We start from the raw sequence: 21,843 nt of genomic DNA on the forward strand, positions 1-21,843 counted from the left end.
GCTCTAACCACACCCTTCTCAAGACAGTTGATGAAATTAAAATGACGACAAGGGATGGAGGAACCTTTCATAAAAGTTTATTCATTGATTGCATTAGTAACCCCAGTTTTTCAGCAGGTGAAATTTACACAATTAATTTGATTAATATCTTAGCAAAATAGTATATCCATAAAATGATATGGCTTAAAAGAATACCGTCCTTTTATATTTTTAAAGATACAGATTTGAAGATACTGCTTGATTGAAAACTCAAAACTCAACTATTAGATTATTTAGACATTTCAAATGTATTCCATGTTTAACAGACCCTGATTGTTTTTTTGTTTTTGTTTTTATTCATCTTTTCCTTTCCTTAAATTGTATTTGTTGTATAATGTATTTTATCTTTATACTGTGAGATATATTTGCTGAATGTTTTATAAAGAAAAAGCAATCTGAACATGTTTATGTAAGTTCTGTATTGAACTTTCAAAATAAAATATGAAAAAAATACATTGCATCAGTAGCTAAAAGGCCACCCTTTCCCCTTATGTGGTAACTTCTTTGTGGTGTTTTCCCCCTTACTCTTCACAAGCTTGTGAGCCTGTAAACTCAATGAGGCCTCTAAATAAACAGACATATTTTTAGTGGAACATTTTAACTGAGGTGGACTGGTAAAATAAACTATCATCAGATATAAGTAAATACTTACAAGATGTAAGTAAAAACTGAACAGTGTGGTGACAGTTTGAGGTAATTTAAAATTAGACCAGCTATGAACCTTGTTGGTCTGGAGTGGCACTGTTATTAGGGAAATAAGCCCTGTCTACTTTAGTGTAGTGCATTTTCACACCACATGGAGGTGTTCAACCACACTTACACCAAAAGTCTAACTGGAGATATAAAAATAATTCACAGCAGTGCATCATATTATTGAGGCTGAGCATGCTGAGTTTAAGAATAAATCAAGATTTTAAGATCTTAAGATAATTAACCTGTTTGTTAAGGATCCAGCTGATACATACACAATAAAAATAAGATAACCTGATTACAAATCCAATTCAATTCAATGTGTATGCCTTTGTTTTTCACATGAATACCCACTGACTTGCACACAACCAGACATAAAGAGAACGGGCATGAAGAAGTTGAAAATTCAGAAGTTTATTAAACACAATGGACATATGCATTATATCATTACTTTACAAAGGATCCAGAGTTTTACATTATATTTACACTTTCAGCTGAGCGTACTGAACTTTCAACAGCCCTGAAGAATAGCAGACACACACACACACACACACACACACACACAGAGTACATTTAACCATAATGCTGCTGTGACTGCTTATCTGATAATTTTCTCTCTTTTATAAGATGCATTTTGGGCCAATCTGATGTATGAATGAAAGACTACATACACAACTACTTTGACATTCAATTCAAGATTAAAACTAATTTCATGTGTCAGGATGGTTTACACACAACTCACACTTTGTAATGAATTGATTAGGCAAGTCATGATGCACAAAATTAAATATTTATTTAAGAAACATGAATCAAGATAATGTCCCTTCAAGCCATCTAATCCTAACAATACTTTCTAATAAATAAGTCATAGTAGGAAGAATAAGGCTTTGATTCAGAGTCGGCTGGCTCAAGTTACATGTACATAAGACATGGTACATGCAGGGAAACTTATATGTTTTGCAGTGTGATACATGGATGATTCTTATAAACCCATGAAGGGTGGACAACTTTAGCACATCACATGTAAATAGAATCAGTTCATCAGTTAAGGAACCTTCCTTATTGATATTTAGGAGTCCAGTTCTACACATGTAATACAGTACATAACGCCGTCGTAGTTTTAATTTGAAAGGTTCTTCGCTGCAACAGAAATAACTTCCTCAGCATGGTGGTGAATCACCTTCAGCATTTTCCTTCAAATACACCAACTCACACTGTTGAGTCTTTTATGCCACAAAACAAATAATACTATACTAATTATATATAAATAATATAAATAATTGTACTTAATAATGATGATTATGATTTAAAACATCACTTATTTAAAAACTAGACCTTATCCACCCATTTAATGCAGCCTATACATCCAAAGAACTTACACTAAGATGAGGAACTAAGTTGTAAGTTTGAATGAAAACCCTCTGCTGCCTGACAAGTGTTCACAAAGTCTGAGCTGTGAACATGAACACAGACAGATTTGCTGTTAAATCTGTGTTATTAAAGCCCTGTTAACTCAACCCTGAATATGAGCCTGGGACTCAATGTTCAAGATCGTTCTGCCTTACAGACAGCATGAGGCACAGTGACCCTTGGAAAGGTTTCATCAGTGCAAAAGGTTTTGTTTTTTTCTTAACTTGGAACATATTTTTTGGTCTGCCCAGGAAATGGAAATTCAGGCGCCCGGTTGAAGTGTCCTGTTAAGAAGATCCACACTGTGCCAATGATGAAGAGGAGAATGGCGGCCCAGAAACACACCTTGTCGATCATCTTCCCAATCAGTACCCAGCTTTCAATTTCCTGTATTTGGAAATAAAGTGAATATAAATTAAATAGATAATAAGATAATAGTTAGTCTAAAAAATACAGATGGTAAAACATGCAATCACTTAAAAACATAATTGAGATCACATACATGCTGGCTAGGCAGATAAAGTTTAAAGTAACACTCACAGATCCAATGTTATTTTGTTGTCTTGTACTCTCAGCAATAAAGTTGCAGGCGTCCACACATTGCTTGATCTCGGGTGCAGCTTGGGCCAAACTCTTGTACAGGTTGGCTGTGCTGCTGATGTCCATATTATCCACTAGGGGGAAGGAAACATTGACAGTTAGATAACAGTATGCCACAGCATTACCTGAGGCAGACACAGACTTCTTTGATGGTGACGAGGCAAAATAAAGGTGTTAAACGACATAAAATACGTTTGTAATACATAAATAAGTGGCTAATATAAAGGATATGAATACATGTGATACAAACTACACAGAAAATAACATTTATATCATGATATTTATACAAAAAAAAAAACCCAATGTGTTTAGTAATCAGACTGGGACTTGCAGTGTATATGATCTGGCGCCATCTAGCTGAAATTTTTCCTGCGTGCCAAGCGTGTAGGAGAACTACGGTGGCCGACGAGAAAACGCAAATGGCCCCATCTACAGCCAGTGTTTGTCTGTCTGGGCTACTGTAGAAAGATGACGGCAAGCTCCGTAGATATAAACGGCTTATTCTAAGGTAACGAAAACACAATGATACGTATTTCCAGGTGATTATACACTAAAGAAATTCAATTCAATTCAATTTATTTTTATATAGCGTCAAATCATAACAGAAGTTATATCGAGACGCTTTATATATAGAGCAGGTCTTAGACCGTACTCTATAGTTTAGAGACCCAACAAGAGATCCCACCAAGACCATTGCAACGGAGTGCACTGTGGCCAGGAAAAACTCCCCGTTTAGCGGGTAGAAACCTAGAGCAGAACTGGGCTCTGGGTGGGCGGCCATCTGCCGCGACCGGTTGGTTTGAGAGAGAGAGAGAGAGAGAGAGAGAGAAAACATACTTATTAATGTTATATTCCATTTCTGCCAATAGAGCCCCCTAAAAGTTACACACTGTTCCTTTAATGGCTGGTCAGATTTTAGAGCCGGGTCATCGTTTTAAAAATAGATGTCTTACCAATCGACCGTGTGAGACCATGCCTCTCTCTTTGTTTGTCAAACATCATCTCACTGCGAGGTTGTTTCAGTACATATTCCTCTGCTCTCTGCATGAGGCCAAAAGAGCTGCGCCGGCGCTCCCTCACGCCGTTCACCTCCGTTGTCACCTCACTGTCATCCACCAGTGGGGCCATCCCCAGGAAGCGAGGTACCATTTCTAGGAATATCTACAGGAGGCAGGGTAGTTAGTTCACACAAAAAAGCACTTGAATCGACACATTTGACTCAACCGCATAGGATGAACTTACATGTTTGATGGTATGGGACATGGTGTGAGTGCTGGGGCTGCGCAGGGAGAAGTTCAGCACCACGATTTGATTCGTGGCAATGAGAGTAGTGACAGACATAACAAAGATCAGGTACCTGAGGAAGACAAAGAGAAGATCTGTGTCAGAGAGGAGGACTCAAACTGTGTGGATTAAAGAAAAAGGATATCCAGCAGAGGACAGCAGAGAACACACGCTGACTCACTTGCCGATGAGAGGGACAGAGAGAGACGTCTCAGGGATCTTCTGAGCAATGAGAAAGAGGAAGACAGTCTGAGCCAGCAAGACAGAGATGGATACAGTCAACTTTTGTCCCCCGGCTGTGAAGGAGACAGCAGATGCTTGTGAGACAGAAGACCACGCCAAATAAAAAAAAACATACCAGCTTTGGGTCCCAATACTTTCAGTACGTTTGCTATGCACAGGCTCTTTATATGCAGCAAATAATGCTACGTAGCATATTCAAAAAGGCTTTTATTTACAGTAGTTATAATGTAATGTAATAACATCAAACGATACAATACACTGAAAACAAATCTGCAAAGGCACACCAGTGTTTTCTCAAATAGGACCTATTTTGCTTTTGTTCTTTTTCCCTTTCCTTTAGTGTGTTATATAGTTTTTTTGTGCATGTAAAAGGTCTGCAAAGTAACAAAGCCTAAAGTCCACGCCATAGGGAGTTACTCTCCCCCACAGAAACACTGCTCCTGAACTGTCTGAAACGCCTTGATTGAATTCCCGCCTTTTCTTCCGTAACATGGTGATGTCACCAAGTAACACATTTGATTAATACCTGAAAACAAGCATCACGGATCCTTTTTAAAACCTTTTCTGACAACATACTTACTTACTTATTTACTATACTTACTCCAACAATGCCAATACAAAAGCTACTTCTAAATGCTAGTCTTTTTTATTTTGGCCAGTCTAAGAGTAACTAGAATTAGGGCCCGAGCACTGACAACGTCGGGCCGCGAGGATCATATTGAAACTGAAGGAATTGTTAATTATTATTTTTGTTTTAGGTTCAAAGTACAAAACATTATGAGACTTGGTATGTCATAACATTCTTGCAATATCACCCCATTTGAAACAATAATAACCGCTGCAATAATAGCTGTAGGGAATTAGACAATGGGTTTACTGACCTTGTGCAGGTAGGAAGTAGGCCAACACCACCAGCGAGGAGATGAGGGAGCAGGGCAGGATGATGTTGATGACGTAGAAGAGGGGCTTCCTTTGGATGACCAGATTGAACAGGATCTCCTGATACTCCAGGTCGTCTGGGGAATACCGCTTGTTGATCATCTTCCTGCCGGGACGATGGACGATTGCCCACTCGCCATTCTCTGAGGGGTGAAAACTAATAAGTTGGGGAATGAATTATGTGTTTTGAATATTGGGAGTATTGAATGTGGATGTACTGCACCTGTGAAAGCCTCGGGATCAATGTCCACCCACTCAATAGTGTCCCCTGTGTCTCCAACAGCCAAGATTAGGTCCACTTCATTGGCGCTGTAAGTCTGCGATCTAGGGATCGTGGCAAGGAGGATAGAATAGAACGGAAAATTGTTGTCACCTGGATGTTAGTCCAGTTATATGAGCATGTGCATATCCCTCTAATGGGTTTCACTATAGGTTTAACCATAGACTGTATACAAAGATGGACTACATGACAGTTCCCCAAAAGTGGTCCCCTGGTGGCTGGCTGCAGTATAGGTCATAAATCCTGCCCCTCCATGTTAGCAGATGGGACATGGGTCAAAATAAAAAGTCAAAGTCAAATAATTTTTTTCCCCCAAAGATGGTTTCTATCATATTAGGTAGTTCTTATCAGGCTGATGTATGTTCAAGTGTTCATTTTTCGGATAAGTTTGGTTTGAATGAGTTATTTGATGCTATAAAAAGGGAGCAGGACGTCATGATTGACAGCTGTGACTGACTGCTGCTCTGAGTGAAGTAGTCGCAGAGCCGGAGGCTCGGGAATTGTACGAGAGAGGAGATGTAATTTTACCTTTCCACAACTGTCATAATTCTGTGTAATAGAACATGTGTCAGTTTGATGATAAATGTAGTTATAGAGATATTATGGTTAGTGTTTGTGTCTTTCTAGCCAAACAGCTACCATGGTGCTAATGTAGCAGCGAGGTGGCTCACACTGTGCTCGGCTCATGATTGGCTCAGACGGGTGTGTGGGTGGGACCTTAATACCGCGGCTCCAGCCCCCTGATCACTACTGCGTATCTGGCTTCAAATGACGTCAAAATCTCAAGATGGCAGCTCCCTTATGCGGGATAGTTTGACTTCACTTTTATACAGTGGGAGGAGGTGGAGACGCATCATCCATCTATACAGTATATACAGTCTATGGTTTAACCCATCCAGGCTTCACCTACGAAATAAAACAAACTAATAAATCAGCAAGTATAAACATATTTTGAATTGATATAATTATATCACACCTGAATGCTAGCGTGCAGTTTTGATAATCAAATGGGAAGTAGGTGATCTCAATGGCACAAGTGCTGCGATAGATAGCAGGAGGCAGCCAGTACATCCAACCACTGCTGCTGATCAGCACATTGGCGTAGTAAGCGACATCAAACTTGCCATCAATGCTGCAGAGATTGAGGATAAAGAACAGAAACAGTTGACACCAGACTAGGTGGTTTTATGATGACACTGCAGGCAGGGAAAAAAATACAGGATTTCAATCCTCTTTTGTTATGTTCTTACTTGTTCTCAAGGACAATGTCAGGAAGCCAAACAGTGAGGCATGGGACACGGATAACATCAATGCCATAATAGTCAGATGGCTCCCAGGAAAGGCGATAATCAGTCCATTGCTGTGGATAACATTTGAGAGAAAGTTCACCAGTGACGTTAAAAACTAGACACAAAGGAGTCTGGGAGGCAAAATGAACCTTACTCCCAAAAGTATTTGCCAGGATTTGTACAAACAACACAAAAACATAAATATGAAGAGAGGGAAAACTCACAATCTCAATCCACACATTGGTCGTAAGAGTCTCTTCCTTTTCATTCTGTGAAGAATGTGAATTGAAGAAGCAGCATGATTATTTAGGTGTTGATCATGCACTGTGGGAATGATGGTGAACTACTTTCTTTGAAAGAATTGTGTATATCTCACCAGGGAGATGAGGTTAGTGAGGGTCAGCTTGATCTGAATTTCCAGCTTGTCTTCAGGATGAACCACCGGGCGAATATTCTTGCTGTAGTTACTGAACAAGTCGCCTATCAGCTTGGTCTCCTCATTGCACTGCACTGCATGAACAGAAATAGATGAGAAATGGAGTGAGTTTGTGTGCATAATGTGTTGGAATTATGTTTGATTAATATTTCATGACGGGAGGGAGAGAAACATCTGAAAAAGTGGTCAGTCTGAAAGGCGGGTAAACTAAGTTTGAGACAGTTGATTTAAAAGTGCATATCCATCCATCCATCCATCTTCAACCGCTTATCCGGGATCGGGTCGCGGGGGCAACAGCTCCAGCAGGGGACCCCAAACTTCCCTTTCCCGGGCCACATTAACCAGCTCTGACTGGGGGATCCCGAGGCGTTCCCAGGCCAGAGTAGAGATATAATCTCTCCACCTAGTCCTGGGTCTTCCCCGTGGTCTCCTCCCAGCTGGTCGTGCCTGGAACACCTCCCAAGGGAGGCGCCCAGGAGGCATCCGTGCTAGATGCCCGAACCACCTCAACTGGCTCCTTTCGATGCAAAGGAGCAAGGACTCTACTCCGAGTCCCTCACGGATGACTGAGCTTCTTACCCTATCTCTAAGGGAGACGCCAGCCACCCTCCTGAGGAAACCCATTTCGGCCGCTTGCACCCGCGACCTCGTTCTTTCGGTCATGACCCAACCCTCATGACCATAGGTGAGAGTAGGAACGAAGATTGAACGGTAGATCGAGAGCTTTGCCTTCCGGCTCAGCTCTCTTTTCGTCACAACGGTGCGGTAAAGCGAATGCAATACCGCCCCTGCTGCTCCGATTCTCCGACCAATCTCACGTTCCATCGTCCCCTCACTCGCGAACAAGACCCCGAGATACTTAAACTCCTTCACTTGGGGTAAGGACTCATTCCCTACCCGGAGTAGGCAATCCATCGGTTTCCTGCTGAGAACCATGGCCTCAGATTTAGAGGTGCTGATTCTCATCCCGACTGCGTCACACTCGGCTGCGAACCGATCCAGTGAGTGCTGGAGGTCGCAGACCGATGATGCCAACAGCACCACATCATCTGCAAAAAGCAGCGATGTGATCCTCAGCACACCGAACTGCAAACCCTCCTCCCCCCGACTACGCCTCGATATCCTGTCCATGAATATCACGAACAGGATTGGTGACAAAGCGCAGCCCTGGCGGAGGCCAACCCCCACCGGAAACGAGTCCGACTTACTGCCGAGGATCCGAACACAGCTCTCGCTTTGGGCGTACAGGGATTGGATGGCCCTGAGAAGTGCCCCCCTCACCCCATACTCCCGCAGCACCCCCCACAGTATCTCCCGGGGGACCCGGTCATATGCCTTCTCCAAGTCCACAAAGCACATGTAGACTGGATGGGCATACTCCTAGGCCCCCTCCAGGATCCTTGCGAGAGTGAAGAGCTGGTCCGTTGTTCCACGGCCAGGACGGAATCCGCATTGTTCCTCTTCGATCTGAGGTTCGACTATTGGCCGAACCCTCCTTTCCAGCACCTTGGAGTAGACTTTACCAGGAAGGCTGAGCAGTGTGATACCCCTGTAATTGGCACACACTCTCTGGTCCCCCTTTTTGAAAAGGGGGACCACCACCCCGGTCTGCCACTCCTTAGGCACTGTCACCGACTTCCACGCGGTGTTGAAGAGACGTGCCATCCAAGACAGCCCCTCCCCACCCAGAGCCTTCAGCATTTCTGGGCGGATCTCATCAATCCCCGGGGCTTTGCCACTGTGGAGTTGTTTGACTACCTCAGTGACTTCCACCAGGGTAATTGATGATGGTCCCCCATCAGCTTCCAGCTCTGCCTCTACCATAGAGGGCGTATTGGTTGGATTCAGAAGTTCCTCAAAGTGCTCCTTCCACCGCCCGATTACCTCCTCAGTTGAGGTCAACAGTGTCCCATCCTTACTGTACACAGCTTGGATGGTTCCCCGTTTCCCCCTCCTGAGGTGCCGGATGGTTTTCCAGAAGCACTTTGGTGCCGACCGAAAGTCCTTCTCCATGGCTGCTCCGAACTCCTCCCACACCCACTGCTTTGTCTCCGTCACGGCAGTGGCTGCTGCTCTACGGGCCCGTCGGTACCCTGCAACTGCCTCCGGAGACCTCCGAGATAACATATCCCGGAAGGCCTCCTTCTTCAGTCGGACGGCTTCCCTGACCACCGGTGTCCACCACGGTGTTCGAGGGTTGCCGCCCCTTGAGGCACCTAAGACCTTAAAACCACAGCTCACCACCGCAGCTTCAGCAATGGAAGCTTTGAACATCGCCCACTCGGGTTCAATGCCCCCAACCTCCACAGGGATGCCAGAAAAGCTCCGCCGGAGGTGTGAGTTGAAGATCTCTCGGACAGGGGCCTCCTCCAGACGTTCCCAGTTCACCCTCACTACGCGTTTGGGCTTACCAGGTCTGTCCAGAGTCTTCCCCCACCCTCTGACCCAACTCACCACCAGATGGTGATCAGTTGACAGCTCCGCCCCTCTCTTCACCCGAGTGTCCAAAACATGCGGCCTCAGATCAGACGATACGATTACAAAATCGATCATCGACCTTCGGCCTAGGGTGCTCTGGTACCACGTACACTTATGAGCATCCTTATGTTCGAACATGGTGTTCGTTATGGACAGTCCATGACTAGCACAGAAGTCCAATAACAAACGACCACTCGGGTTTAGATCAGGGAGGCCGTTCCTCCCAATCACGCCACTCCAGGTGTCTCCATCGTTGCCCACGTGCGCGTTGAAGTCTCCCAGGAGAACTATGGAGTCCCCTACTGGAGCCCCATACAGGACTCCATTCAGGGTCTCCAAGAAGGCCGAATACTCCGAACTGCTGTTTGGTGCATACGCACAAACAACAGTCAGAGTTTTCCCCCCCATAACCCGAAGGCGTAGGGAGGCGACCCTCTCGTCCACCGGGGTAAACTCCAACATAGCGGCACTCAGCCGGGGATTTGTGAGTATCCCCACACCCGCCCGGCGCCTCACACCATGGGCAACTCCAGAGAAGAATAGAGTCCAACCCCTATCCAAGAGTACGGTTCCAGAACCGAGGCTGTGCGTAGAGGTAAGCCCTACCAGATCCAACTGATAGCGCTCCACCTCCCGCACAAGCTCCGGCTCCTTCCCCCACAGAGAGGTGACGTTCCACATCCCCAGAGCCAGCCTCTGCCGCCCGGGTCCAGTCCGTCGAGGTCCCTGGCCTTCACTACCACCCGTGTAACAGCGCACCCGACCCAAGCAGTTCTTCCCGCAGGTGGTGAGCCCACAGGATGGAGAGGAGGAGGGGGGTGCCACGTTGCCTCTTCGGGGTATCCCCGGCCGGGCTCCGTGGCAAGCCCGGCCACCAGGCGCTCGCTGATGGGCCCTCCGTCTGGGCCTGACTCCAGACGTGGGCCCCGGGCTTCCTCCGGGCCGGGTAACTCTTCCTCTGCCTCGTGTCGTCATTTGGGTTTTGTGAACCATTCTTAGTCCGGCCCCTCACCTGAGACCAATTTGCCATGGGAGACCCTACCAGGAGCACGAGGCTCCAGACAACACAGCCCTCAGGGTCATAGGGACACGCAAACCTCTCCACCACGTTAAGGTGATGGTTCCCGGAGAAGTGCATATCAGTACTCTCAAATATTAACACCAACACATTGTGATCTTTCAAATCTTGTCCATAGCTTATTGAATAGTTTCTTTTGACATAATTATACAGAAAAAATGCTCTCAACAATGAGGAGAAAACACAGTGAAGATGCAAAATAAGTTATTTCTTTTGTACTTTAGAAACACATGTACTGTATTCTTAAACATGTAAAATATCATGTGTCTCTCCTCAGTTAAACAATCCATAATGGGAACAAACTGAGCTTTAAGCTGACTTGACATCATGTGACTTAATCACATCACTTTTCTAGCATGGTACACCCCATAACTATTTTATTATGAATACTTTTGAACAATTTTTTACCTTAAAAGGACCAGTGTGTAGCATTTAGGGGGATCTATTTGCAGAATGGAATACATTATATATATATATGTTTATGTATATGTATATGTATATGTATGTATGTATATATATACGTATATATATAATATATATATATATATATTATATATATACGTACATATATATAACATATATATTATGTTTTCTTTAGTGTATTATCACCTGAAAATAAGAATCGTGTTTTCGTTACCTTAGAATGAGCCGTTTATATCTACATAAGGAGCAGGTCCTCTTCACACAGTCGGCCGCCATGTTTCTACAGTAGCCCAGAGCGGACAAACCAAACACTTGCTCTAGGTCAGGCCATTCGCGTTTTACGTTTTCTCCATAGACTATATAAGAAGTGGACGTAGTCACACCCACTTGTTTGTGGAATGCCATTTTGAAACCTCGAGTTCGGCATTTTGCCCATCGGCATCTTGTTTTTTTGCAACCAGAAATGATACGAGAGGATTGAGCTATGGACAACCGAACGCTGAATAAGACATTTTTAGGCGACCAAATGTTACGAAGACAAAAACATGGACAACTCCCAGACCGGACAACGCCGTGGTAGTGACCTGTCAATCACAACGTAGCCACACCCTAAAGCATACCCTGATTTATAGTCTATTTTTACTCTAAATGAGACCATAATTTACTAAACGAACACCGTGCTGTATTGAAGAAGACTTGAAACTAGCGATTGAGACCATAAACTCATGTTTACAATGTTTACTGAGGTAATAAATCCAGTGAGAAGTAGGGTTATTTTCATATAGACTTCTGAACAATCAAACTTCTTTTTGCAACCACAGGAGTCGCCCCCTGCTGGCTATTAGAAAGAATGTTTAGAAAGAAGAAAGTTTAAAAGCACTTCCGCATTGGCTTCACTTTTCAGACCCCGGAGTTTTCCACTGGTTTTCGCGTCTGCCACCGTAGTTCTCCCACACGCTTGGCAAATGGGAGTCTTTCAGTTTCAGTTGGTTGCAATCTGCAACCTCACCAATAGATTCCGCCAGATCCTAGAAGACAGTATTGTGTTTTTAGTCTTCAAATATATTTTGTGTTGATGTCGTCTACATGTACATACATTTAAGATTAAATGTTTCTGAACATTTTATAGTTAAAATGACGTGAATGTTTTGCTGTGTGGCTGCACATGCTTTGAGACAAACACCAACCTCAGGACAGAGAGATGAGCCAGTGAATGAAGAGTCTAAAGACTAGTAACCACGCTCAAAGCCGCACTTAATGGCAATGGCGCGATCACTCTGTACTCCTCAGCTACGCTATATGTCAGTATAAACTTGAAGAGAGACTAAGGCAGGGGTTATTTCCGACACATTGGCTCTTCCCTCCCAGCTGTCACTATCAATAGCTCAGATTACACAGCAGCTGGGAAACTCTAAACTAGGACTTTAAGTCACACTCAGGTCATGTACCATAATTATCAATACCATCATTATGCAAAAATGTCTCCCATGATCGATTCATCCCCGGAACTGCCTGGTTCAATCAGGCACAAATATGTCACATAGTTTTGAGCTGTAATCGTAACTCTCCCATGGGACAATTTGTGTAGTCGGCAGTGTAATGACAGTGGTGAGATGTCTCACTTCCCAAGGGTTTGCCAGATGTTAATGATTAAATAGTATTAAATATTACACTTGACACAAGGATGGAAAAAGTGTCATTCCTGTGTGTTTCATCAAATGATGGATGGCTGCAAAGGCACATTTCCAAAGCAATGCTGGTGTTGCATATTTTTACGTACCAGAATTCAAACAAAATGAACATCATAAGTACATTAAACAGTAAGTAGCGCCACTATATAGTGACAGAGTGAGGAATGTTGACCTTTTTTTTTGTCACTTAAGTCTTTATTGCTTTTATGCATACACAAATAAAACACAAATATAACAACAAAACTTGCAACAGTGCAGCAAGGGGTTCAGTTTACAATTGATGATGCAGTATACAGGGTTATTTTCTTATTAAAACATTTTCAAATAACTTACAGTATTGTCAATACACTGATACAGTGCTTATGTCTTTATTTCTATACCTAATCCATTTTTCCCATTTTCGGTTAAACTCATCTTCTTTCACTCTTAGAGAATAAGTCATTTTCTCCATCACAAATATTTCCTGTACTATGTCTAACCATTGACTAAGTCTGGGGGTGTCTGCTACAAGCCATTTTCTTGTAATGGCCTTTCTGCCAGCTGTGAGTAGGATTTTAACCAAGTACTGATCTTCCTTCAGCACCACTGTAGTTATATTACCCAGGTATAAAATGGAACATGTCTTGATGATTATATATCATAATACCTCCTTTAATACTGAATTCACTCTGTCCCAAAATGGTTCTATTTTTGGGCAACTTCAGAAGATATGTGCATGATTTGCATCTGTATGGCAACATTGTCTCCAGCATGTTTGTTGCCTTAGAATTTGCTTGCTTTTTATGTTAGGCGTAATGAAGAAACAAATCAGATTTTTCCAATTAAATTTTCTTCACAATTGTGAATTAGTGGATGTCTGTAGTGTTACACACATATCATGCCATTTTTCTTCTGAGATTTTGATGTCCATTTCCTTTTCCCAGTTAAATTTCACATAAGATGTAGTTTTAGCTTGACATTCCATTAAACTATGATAAAGTTTAGAAATAATCCTTGATGTTTTTTGATGATACGCATTGACTATCACTTCTACCACTGGATTCTTTTCTTCTGGTGCCTCCCATTTTACTTTTTTGTTGTAATATTCTCTCAGTTGGAGATATCTAAACAAGTCTTGGTTGCCAAGTGCAAATCTATCCTTCAAATCTTGAAAACTTCTTAGGTCTCCATTTTTAGTAACAGTACAAAACACAGTCATTCCTTTTTTCATCCATTCTTTAAATGTTGAGTCATACATCCCTGGTTTAAATTCACCATCCAAAGCTATCCATCTTAACACTTTTTGTCCATTATTCAATTTAAGTTGTCTGATAAGAGTATACCAGGTTTCTAAAGTAAATATTGTTATTGGATCGATTATACTCTTGATATGTCCAGGAAGCGCTTTTTCTCCCAAGAGTGTTTGGATGTGGAAATCAGGGATATGTCTCAATCTCTTTCCACCTAGCTATGTAGCTATCATCACACCAATTAATTAGAGGTCGAAGTTTGGCTGGATAGAAATATTTCCTAAAATTTGGAAGTGCCATTCCACCTTTGACCTTTGGCAACTGGAGTGTAGTGTATTGAACTCTGGCCTTCTTCCCTCCCCAAATAAATCTAGATATTAATTTATCCCATTCTGTGAGTTGTTTTAGTGGTACCTCTATTGACAGAGATTGAAACAAGTACAATAACCTTGGCAAAATATTCATTTTCACCACATTTATTTTCCTGCTAACATCCAATGGGTAGGTGGACCATCTTTCTATATACTTTCTTATGTTTTGGTTGATGTGGTTATAGTTGGCCCCACACAACATTGATATATTTTTCGTTATATGTACCCCTAGGTATTTGATTGATTTTGAATCCCTTTTAATATTATACTTTTGCCTGATTTTTTCTGGAGGAGCACAGTTAAATAGGAGGATTTGAGTTTTTGAAATACTCAATTTATATCCTGCATAGAAATTAAATTTCTCCATGATCTCCATCATCCTTGGTAAGAAGGTGTTTACATCCGTGAGATACATCATTACCTCATCCGTCAAAAAGGCTGATTCTATGTTCTCTTTCTCTTATAGTTACTCCCCTCAGTTCCCTATCTTGACAGATCGCTTGAGCCAATGGTTCAATATATATAGCAAACAGGGTAGGGCTAAGACAACATCCCTGTCTCGTTCCTCTTCCTAACACAAATCTCTCAGTTAAGGACCCATTCAAATTTACTCTTGCAGAAGGTTGCTGGTAGATTGCTTTAATAACTTGAATAGAATCTTCAGAAAAGTCAAATCTTTCGAAAGCCTTTTCTGCGTCTAGGCTTATTAGGATAGCGCGCATACTTTCTTTTTGAATCTTGTGTATTATATGTAGGGTTCTTCTAACACTGTCTTGTGTTTGTCTGCCTGTTATAAAACCAGTCTGGTCTTCATCAATTCAATCTGGCATGAACTTTTCAAATCGTTTGGAGATAATTGAGGTATATAATTTATAGTCCACATTTAGAATTGATATCGGTCTGTTGTTGGTACAATTTTCCTTCTCTTTGTTCTCTTTGGGGATTAGTGTTATAATTGTCTCTTTCCATGATGGGGGTGTCTTGCCTTCTTTGATAATCCAGTTAAAGGTTCTCAGAAGAAGTGGCTTCAGCTCATTACGGAATATTTTATACCATTCTATAGGGAAACCTTCGCTACCTGGGGCCTTGTTTGTTTTCATCCTACCAATTGCCTTCTCTATCTCGTCCAATGATATTTCTGCTGTGATTGTTTTATTTTGTGTCTCTCCAATACAGGGCAGATCTATTGTACGTAAAAAAAAGTCCTCATTGATTCTCCATCTGCTGTAGAAGTTTGTGTATATAATTCTTTATAATATTCCTGGAAGATATGTTCTATTTATTTTGGATCGCTCTTCAATTTCTGTGTACAGGGGTCCTTAATTTTGTGTATGGTGTTGTCAGCCTGTTGTTTGCGTAACCTTCGGGCAAGTATTTAGTGGATTTAGGGCCTTGCTCACAATATGCCTGTTTACAAATCTTGCTTTTTCTCCACCTCTTGACCCAATATCCCAACCATTTGTCCCCTCAAATCTTCTATTTGTTTATACGTTTTCTGGTCCTTATTATTTTTGTACTTCTGTTCTAAATCCTTCAGGTCTAATATCAACTTATCATATGTTTTCATTCTGGCCTTTTTAATATGTGATGCACTAGCTATTAACCTACCTCGTATTACAGCCTTCAATGAGTCCCATAATATGGATGGGTCCACCTCCCCATTATCATTCTCCTCTAGATATCTTTTGATTTCCAATTTAATGTCATTAACAGTCGCTTTATCATTCAGCATGCCAATATTTAATCGCCACACTGTGTTTTTCCTTCTACTATTCATTTGAATAGTTAAGTATATGGCATTATGGTCTGATACATCTTGTCTTCTGCAGTGTGTAGTGTGCGCGCATGCACGTGAGGTGGAGCGAGCTGAGTGGAGGCAGGCAGGCAGAGGAGCAGAGTACAGCAGAGACTCCGGCCCTGGAGACCAAAGCTAAGGTGTCCCGCCGCATCCACCGACCGCAGCCAACACTGTTTAACAGACGGGCTTCACTAGATATAACTTTTCTATATATAACGGTTTTGGTGCTTCCGTGTAGTTTGTGTTGGAGTCTTGTCTGAACAGCTTAGCCACACGCGAGCGCGCATATGCGAGCGCGCATCGGACACCGACCCGGGTGATTTATATGTGTAAGAAGTTACAAACAGTACCTTTAAGTCCTTGACATTGCATCATTACACTTAGTGTGATTGATTTCCCTGTATCCTCTCAACTCGACACCAGAACCATTCTGAACAACAAACCAGAACATATGAACAAACAAAGATATTTTGCCCAGCAAAACAAAACAAAACATCAACACAAAAATGGACTCGCAGAAAAGGGTATTCTCTCTCCACCGTAGATCCCGAATCCCTTTGTAGATTTAGGGGGGAAGCCTAACACTAAGAAAGGGCCCTCTCCTAGATAAGGGAAATAACCCTCTATGGGTCCCTCCACTCTTTCTAGCTCTAATACTTCGCTAATCTCCCTAACAGTCGGAATTATCTAGCACAGAAAGTTTTATTAAATCAACGTTAATTACATTCACATGAGGTATGTGATGCTTGGTGATATTCTTAGAACTAGGCTTATAAATGAATTTGTCTATGAATATGCATATCTATGCATTTATTTGTAAACCTAGGATTCCATGGACTCAGTATTCTAGCAGATTGTGGCGGAGACCATTGTATTATCCATGTCTATGCGTACCTTCGTAATCATATCTCAGTTCAAGCATGAGTCTTTCGTTGGAATTCTTGGAGGCGCTCCCGTGCCCGTCTAACTGTCTCTGATTCACTGTGTCTCCCGACGAGCTGCCACGGCGCCGTTTGGCGGAGTTGTTCAAGCAGCGGCGGCATGTCCATCTCTCCCCGCGGCTCTTCCACTTTGTAGCCTCTCCGTTGTAGCTCTCGAACGGCTTCCCTTGCATTGTGGTAGGGGTCCGCTGTCCCAGTGAATACGCATCTTGGTGAATGGTGTCTGAAAGCGGATTCCTTCCTCTTTTAGGATACTTTTAACATGTTTGTATGCCTTATGTTGTTGTACTACAGCGGTAGTGTAATCGTGGTCAAAATACAGCATTCGTTCTCTAAGTTGGATCTTCTTTTGCCATGCCTGTTTGAGAACCATCTCTTTTACTTTAAACTGGAGAAAGTGGACAATTATGGATCTTGGAGGTGAGCTGGGGCTAGGTTTCTGTGCCAGGGCTCTGTGTGCTCCTTGAATCTGTAAATCTGTCGTTACAGGGACTGACATTTCACTTCTGAGCAGTTTCTCCACAAACTGAGGTACTGAGCTGCCTTCCGCACCCTCCGGCACAACGTATATCCAAAGATTATTTCTTCGGGATCTGGACTCCAGGTCATTCAGTTTGTCAAAAAGTATCGTCTGATCTTTCAGTGTTTCTTGGAGTACGTTGTTCGCAGCAGCACTCCATGTTTCAAGCTCCTCTATTCGGGTGGTGGCTGCCTCCATCTTTTTATTTTGGTCTTGTATTGCTTGTGTGTTCGCCGCCACCTGATGATTCACTTCACTTTGAATTTGGCCAGCTCTTCTCTCATGTCCCGCTTGAATCATCTTTGAATGATGTAAAGTCCGCTTTTAATTCTCTTCTCAAGTTGCTGATTTGTGTACTTATGGTTAGGGTTTTTTAATCCCTCATGAAGGGCCTCCGTTGCATCGTCTCCGCCATCTTCTTTGTTTTTGTCTTCGTTCGTGTCGCTTTGAGCCTTTCCTTCTGTTTCTTGCTTTCCTTGCATCTTTCTGGTCTTCGTTTTAGCTCATTCATACTGTACTCATTTCAATTCAATTCAATTCAATTTATTTTTGTATAGCGTCAAATCATAACAGAAGTCATCTCGAGACGCTCTATTTATTGAGCAGGTCTTAGACCGTACACCATAGTTTAGAGACCCAACAAGACCCAACAAGATCCACCAAGCGCGCTGTGGCCAGGAAAAACTCCCCGTTTAGCAGGAAGAAACCTGGAGCAGAACCGGGCTCTGGGTGGGAAGCCATCTGCCGAGACCAGCTGGGGGAAGAGAGAGAGAGAGAGAGAGAGAGAGAGAGAGAGAGAGAGAGAGAAAGAAAGAGAGAAAGAAAGAAAGAAAGAAAGAAAGAAAGAAAGAAAGAAAGAGAGAGAGAGAAAGAGAGAAGCAACCACAATAATAGTACAGCAGCTGTAATAACTAATAAAAGTAGGACTAATAACAAAAAACAATAGTAGTGGATGTAAAAGAGTGATAATACAACTATCGGAATTGATATCATTGGGTTGTCCTCAGACGGGCTTTCAAGCGGAGCTTCCAGCTATCTCAGTCCACCATACATCTGGCTCACTCGCCAGCACTGTCCAGCATCTCTCCTCAGTACGTCCATTTCTGTTGGTGTGGAACGTCCCTGTGATCGATGCCTGTGCGTTAGTTCCCACAGCACTAGCATGCTTGCTGGGAGTTCTTGATGTCTTTGGCAGTGACCGAGAATTCTCATTCTCCAGGCTGCCACTTTGTCACCTAGCCTTGGTAGTCCCTCGTTAGCCTTGGTAGTCCCTCGTACAGACGGAATTAATTAATGATGGTAGCAGTTGGTGTCAAGCAGGCAGCAGATGCAACCACAATCCAGGTGACATCCAGATCATTTAAAACTTGAACACTCGCTTACTTTGAATTTAGGGGAGGTTTATTTGTCCGACTGTACAGAGCTCTCTATCTAGCCAGCCGCCATGCTCTGCTGCCTAACAGAAGATTTTCAGGAATACTGACTTTTAAAGTCTGCGATGTGAGTTGCATAGTATGTGATGTACTTCTAAATCCAGTTCATGGATCAGTTACATTATCATGTGGATACAAAGTGTGGTCAATGTTTGGCATCTACGCTTTGACCTGGTCACTTCCTTTGGCTGCTCAGAGAGAGACAGGAGAGTGATGATGGAAAACTAGAGGCAGAGCCTGCAGGTGACAACTGAGGGGATGCGAGGCTGATCAAAATGGTCAAATGGGTTAGATATCTCACAATGAAATGCTAGAGAGCACTAGCTGTAAGTGAGATTTGACTGAGCTGAACCTTTAAGGTGACCAGAAGGCAGGCAGGCAGCATGATGGGTCAGAACAACACGGCCACATAGGTAAACATTACAACATCACTGTTTGACTGGGGTAAAGGCAATCCAAGCTCACCCTAGTTGACTGTGTGCAATTGTCCAATGCACACTCCTATTCGTGCAACCTTTTTTGAACATGAGAAGCAAAGGGATTTAAATTTTATCTAGCAAGAAGAAGAACGTGTCGGGTCCATCTTCAAGTAAGCATCTCAGACCTGTTAGCAGTCAGTTGCATTCAAGTCCACTTCATCATCAACCTCTGAACCCATCAGCTATCAGACGACGGATAAGCCTCTGGGGGCAAGGGGCTATATCTCTGGGGTTCCGGTGTAGCCAGCAGATATCCAGGCCAAGACTTCCTTTTCATTGTTTACAGTTCGATTAGCAACTTGAGATGCGAGACTGGAATTTGAGTTGAGAGACAGCGTGTAAAACCGTATTATTTAACAAGTAGCCAGTTTGCAAGCTAATTTTAAACCAATAAAAACCTAAATCATCGTCAGACAATAGAATGTTTACAAACTGACTGTTTACCTGCATTCAACCAAAGCCTACTTGAGCGTGATTCTACTTGAACTACAAACGAAAACCAGAATGCCTCCAATGCCAAAATATTGTCCCGTTGCCTACAGATTCTACATGCAGAATCTGTTTATAGAGATTACTACATCATGGTCTGATTATCACAACTCGATGAGGACCAAAGGAGGAGGAGAATTCATTCCTAATACCAGAACTAATATCACACCGTGATTGAGTTTGACTTAATATTAAGATTGTAAGTAAATGGTAAATGGACTTGGACTTATATAGCGCTTTTCTAGTCTTCCGACCACTCAAAGCGTTTTACACTACATGTCAGTATTCACCCATTTACACACACATTCATACACTGATGGCAGAGACTACTAAGGTGCCAACTTTGCCCATCAGGATTTAATCTAAATACTCATTCACACACCGATGGCTATGCCTCCGGGAGCAATTTGGGGTTAAGTGTCTTGCTCAAGGACACATCGACATGTGACCCGGAGCAGCCGGGGATCGAACCACCGACCTTCCGATTGGTGGACAACCTGCTCTACCCTCTGAGCCACAGCCGCCCGTACAGCTGTTGCTCTGTGAGTATGGATCAAATGGATGACAAAAGCCTCAACTCAAGTTCTCAAGTTTTCCATCCGACAGTGATCATGTCATGATGAGTAAATTGCTACGACAATGCATCTTCATTGTTCCTCCTGGACGTCCCCAGCCTTATTTCCAACATCCTAATGTATGCTTTCTGAGGGAGGTTGAGTGGTGCAGGCACACCAATCCAACAGCACTGTTCCCAATCTCCATGTGATATTCAAGAAACGTGGGAAACATGTCAGACCAATGATATCACCTTGATATCATTTCTATCTTGCTGGCACCTTGTCACCGAGGAGTATTTAAACTACTCCAGTGACCTCTCCCAAGGCGATGATGGACTCCAGGAGGATTTGCCCACAGCTGTTGAGAGCAACTCGTCATACCTTTTCCTTCTGAGTGGCCAAATGGATTTGAAGAATCATGTTTTTAAACTTCAATCACATCCAGGCTTTCACTTCTGTTTCCACTGCAGCTGTAGCCTTTCTGAGCTTCTGTTACCCTCCTGTTGCAGAACCCCATCTGCGCCACGCAGAACAGCTTTCCACACTCGAGTACCGCTGCTCACACAACAAAGCACAGATGACCTTCTGCCTCACTTGATGCTAACTTACTTTTTCATACTCATCTGATAAATTGCATTGGCTAGACTCAAAATAATGCTTAATCATGGGACAGGTTATGGAACAGAAGGTCTTTGTCATCAGTATCAATAGTTATGCATAAAAGTGCATTACTGTATACGAGCAGAGACAAACCCCAACATGCTTTCGTTTGCCTTGTTGGCCAAATTCTATACAAAGTCATACAAAAATAAAGTATATAAAGTTTCCTCTGGCATGCTAATCAGTGTAGTAAGAGTTTTAGAGCTGATTGTCTGTCTGAACACTGATCTTCTGCCTGACATGACAGTTACACGATTATTTTGATAGATAAGAAGGCAGCCAGCCATCCGATGAGTCCGTGCCACTGCGCCACTTACCCTGAACCATTAAAGTCCCGAGAATAGTTACAATTCCCAAAAATATCCAAAACCTGCGTTCTGCCATCATGTTCCAAGACCACTCCACTGCACGGCACTGCGTGCACTATATTTAAATATTAAGTTTGAGAGAGAGAGAGAGAGAGAGAGAGAGAGAGAGAGAGAGAGA

At 42.8% G+C, this 21,843-nt stretch overlaps 1 protein-coding gene across 2 annotated transcripts; it reads right to left on the bottom strand.

Annotated features, from left to right (window-relative positions):
* Positions 1 to 1,119: 1,119 nt before the first annotated feature.
* Positions 1,120 to 21,810, bottom strand: chrne (cholinergic receptor, nicotinic, epsilon). Of its 2 annotated transcripts, XM_037748513.1 has the most exons (13): positions 21,675 to 21,807; positions 12,070 to 12,217; positions 7,151 to 7,284; positions 6,999 to 7,043; positions 6,736 to 6,845; positions 6,462 to 6,617; positions 5,429 to 5,529; positions 5,148 to 5,348; positions 4,205 to 4,319; positions 3,982 to 4,096; positions 3,693 to 3,900; positions 2,680 to 2,813; positions 1,120 to 2,526 (listed from the first exon to the last, which is right to left on the bottom strand). In XM_037748513.1, coding segments are annotated over exons 2-13 (1,488 nt in total). In that variant the 5' UTR covers positions 12,071 to 12,217; positions 21,675 to 21,807; the 3' UTR covers positions 1,120 to 2,358. The 2 variants fall into 2 exon arrangements, with proteins under 2 accessions (XP_037604441.1, XP_037604440.1); XM_037748512.1 differs by lacking the exon at positions 12,070 to 12,217 and having other exon boundaries at positions 21,675 to 21,810.
* Between the last annotated feature and the right edge of the window lie 33 nt (positions 21,811 to 21,843).

Source organism: Sebastes umbrosus, chromosome 17 (assembly GCF_015220745.1).
Source record: "Sebastes umbrosus isolate fSebUmb1 chromosome 17, fSebUmb1.pri, whole genome shotgun sequence".
Lineage (NCBI taxonomy): Eukaryota > Metazoa > Chordata > Actinopteri > Perciformes > Sebastidae > Sebastes > Sebastes umbrosus.

Excerpts from the sequence above, each read along its gene's own strand:
- chrne (XM_037748512.1), bottom strand. The coding sequence starts at position 21,744 with ATGATGGCAGAACGCAGGTTTTGGATATTTTTGGGAATTGTAACTATT. Across the intron at positions 6,846-6,998 it reads CCAATGTGTGGATTGAGATT|CAATGGACTGATTATCGCCT; the intron begins GTGAGTTTTCCC and ends TGTTATCCACAG. Across the intron at positions 2,814-3,692 it reads TGGTCTCACACGGTCGATTG|TGGATAATATGGACATCAGC; the intron begins GTAAGACATCTA and ends CCTTCCCCCTAG.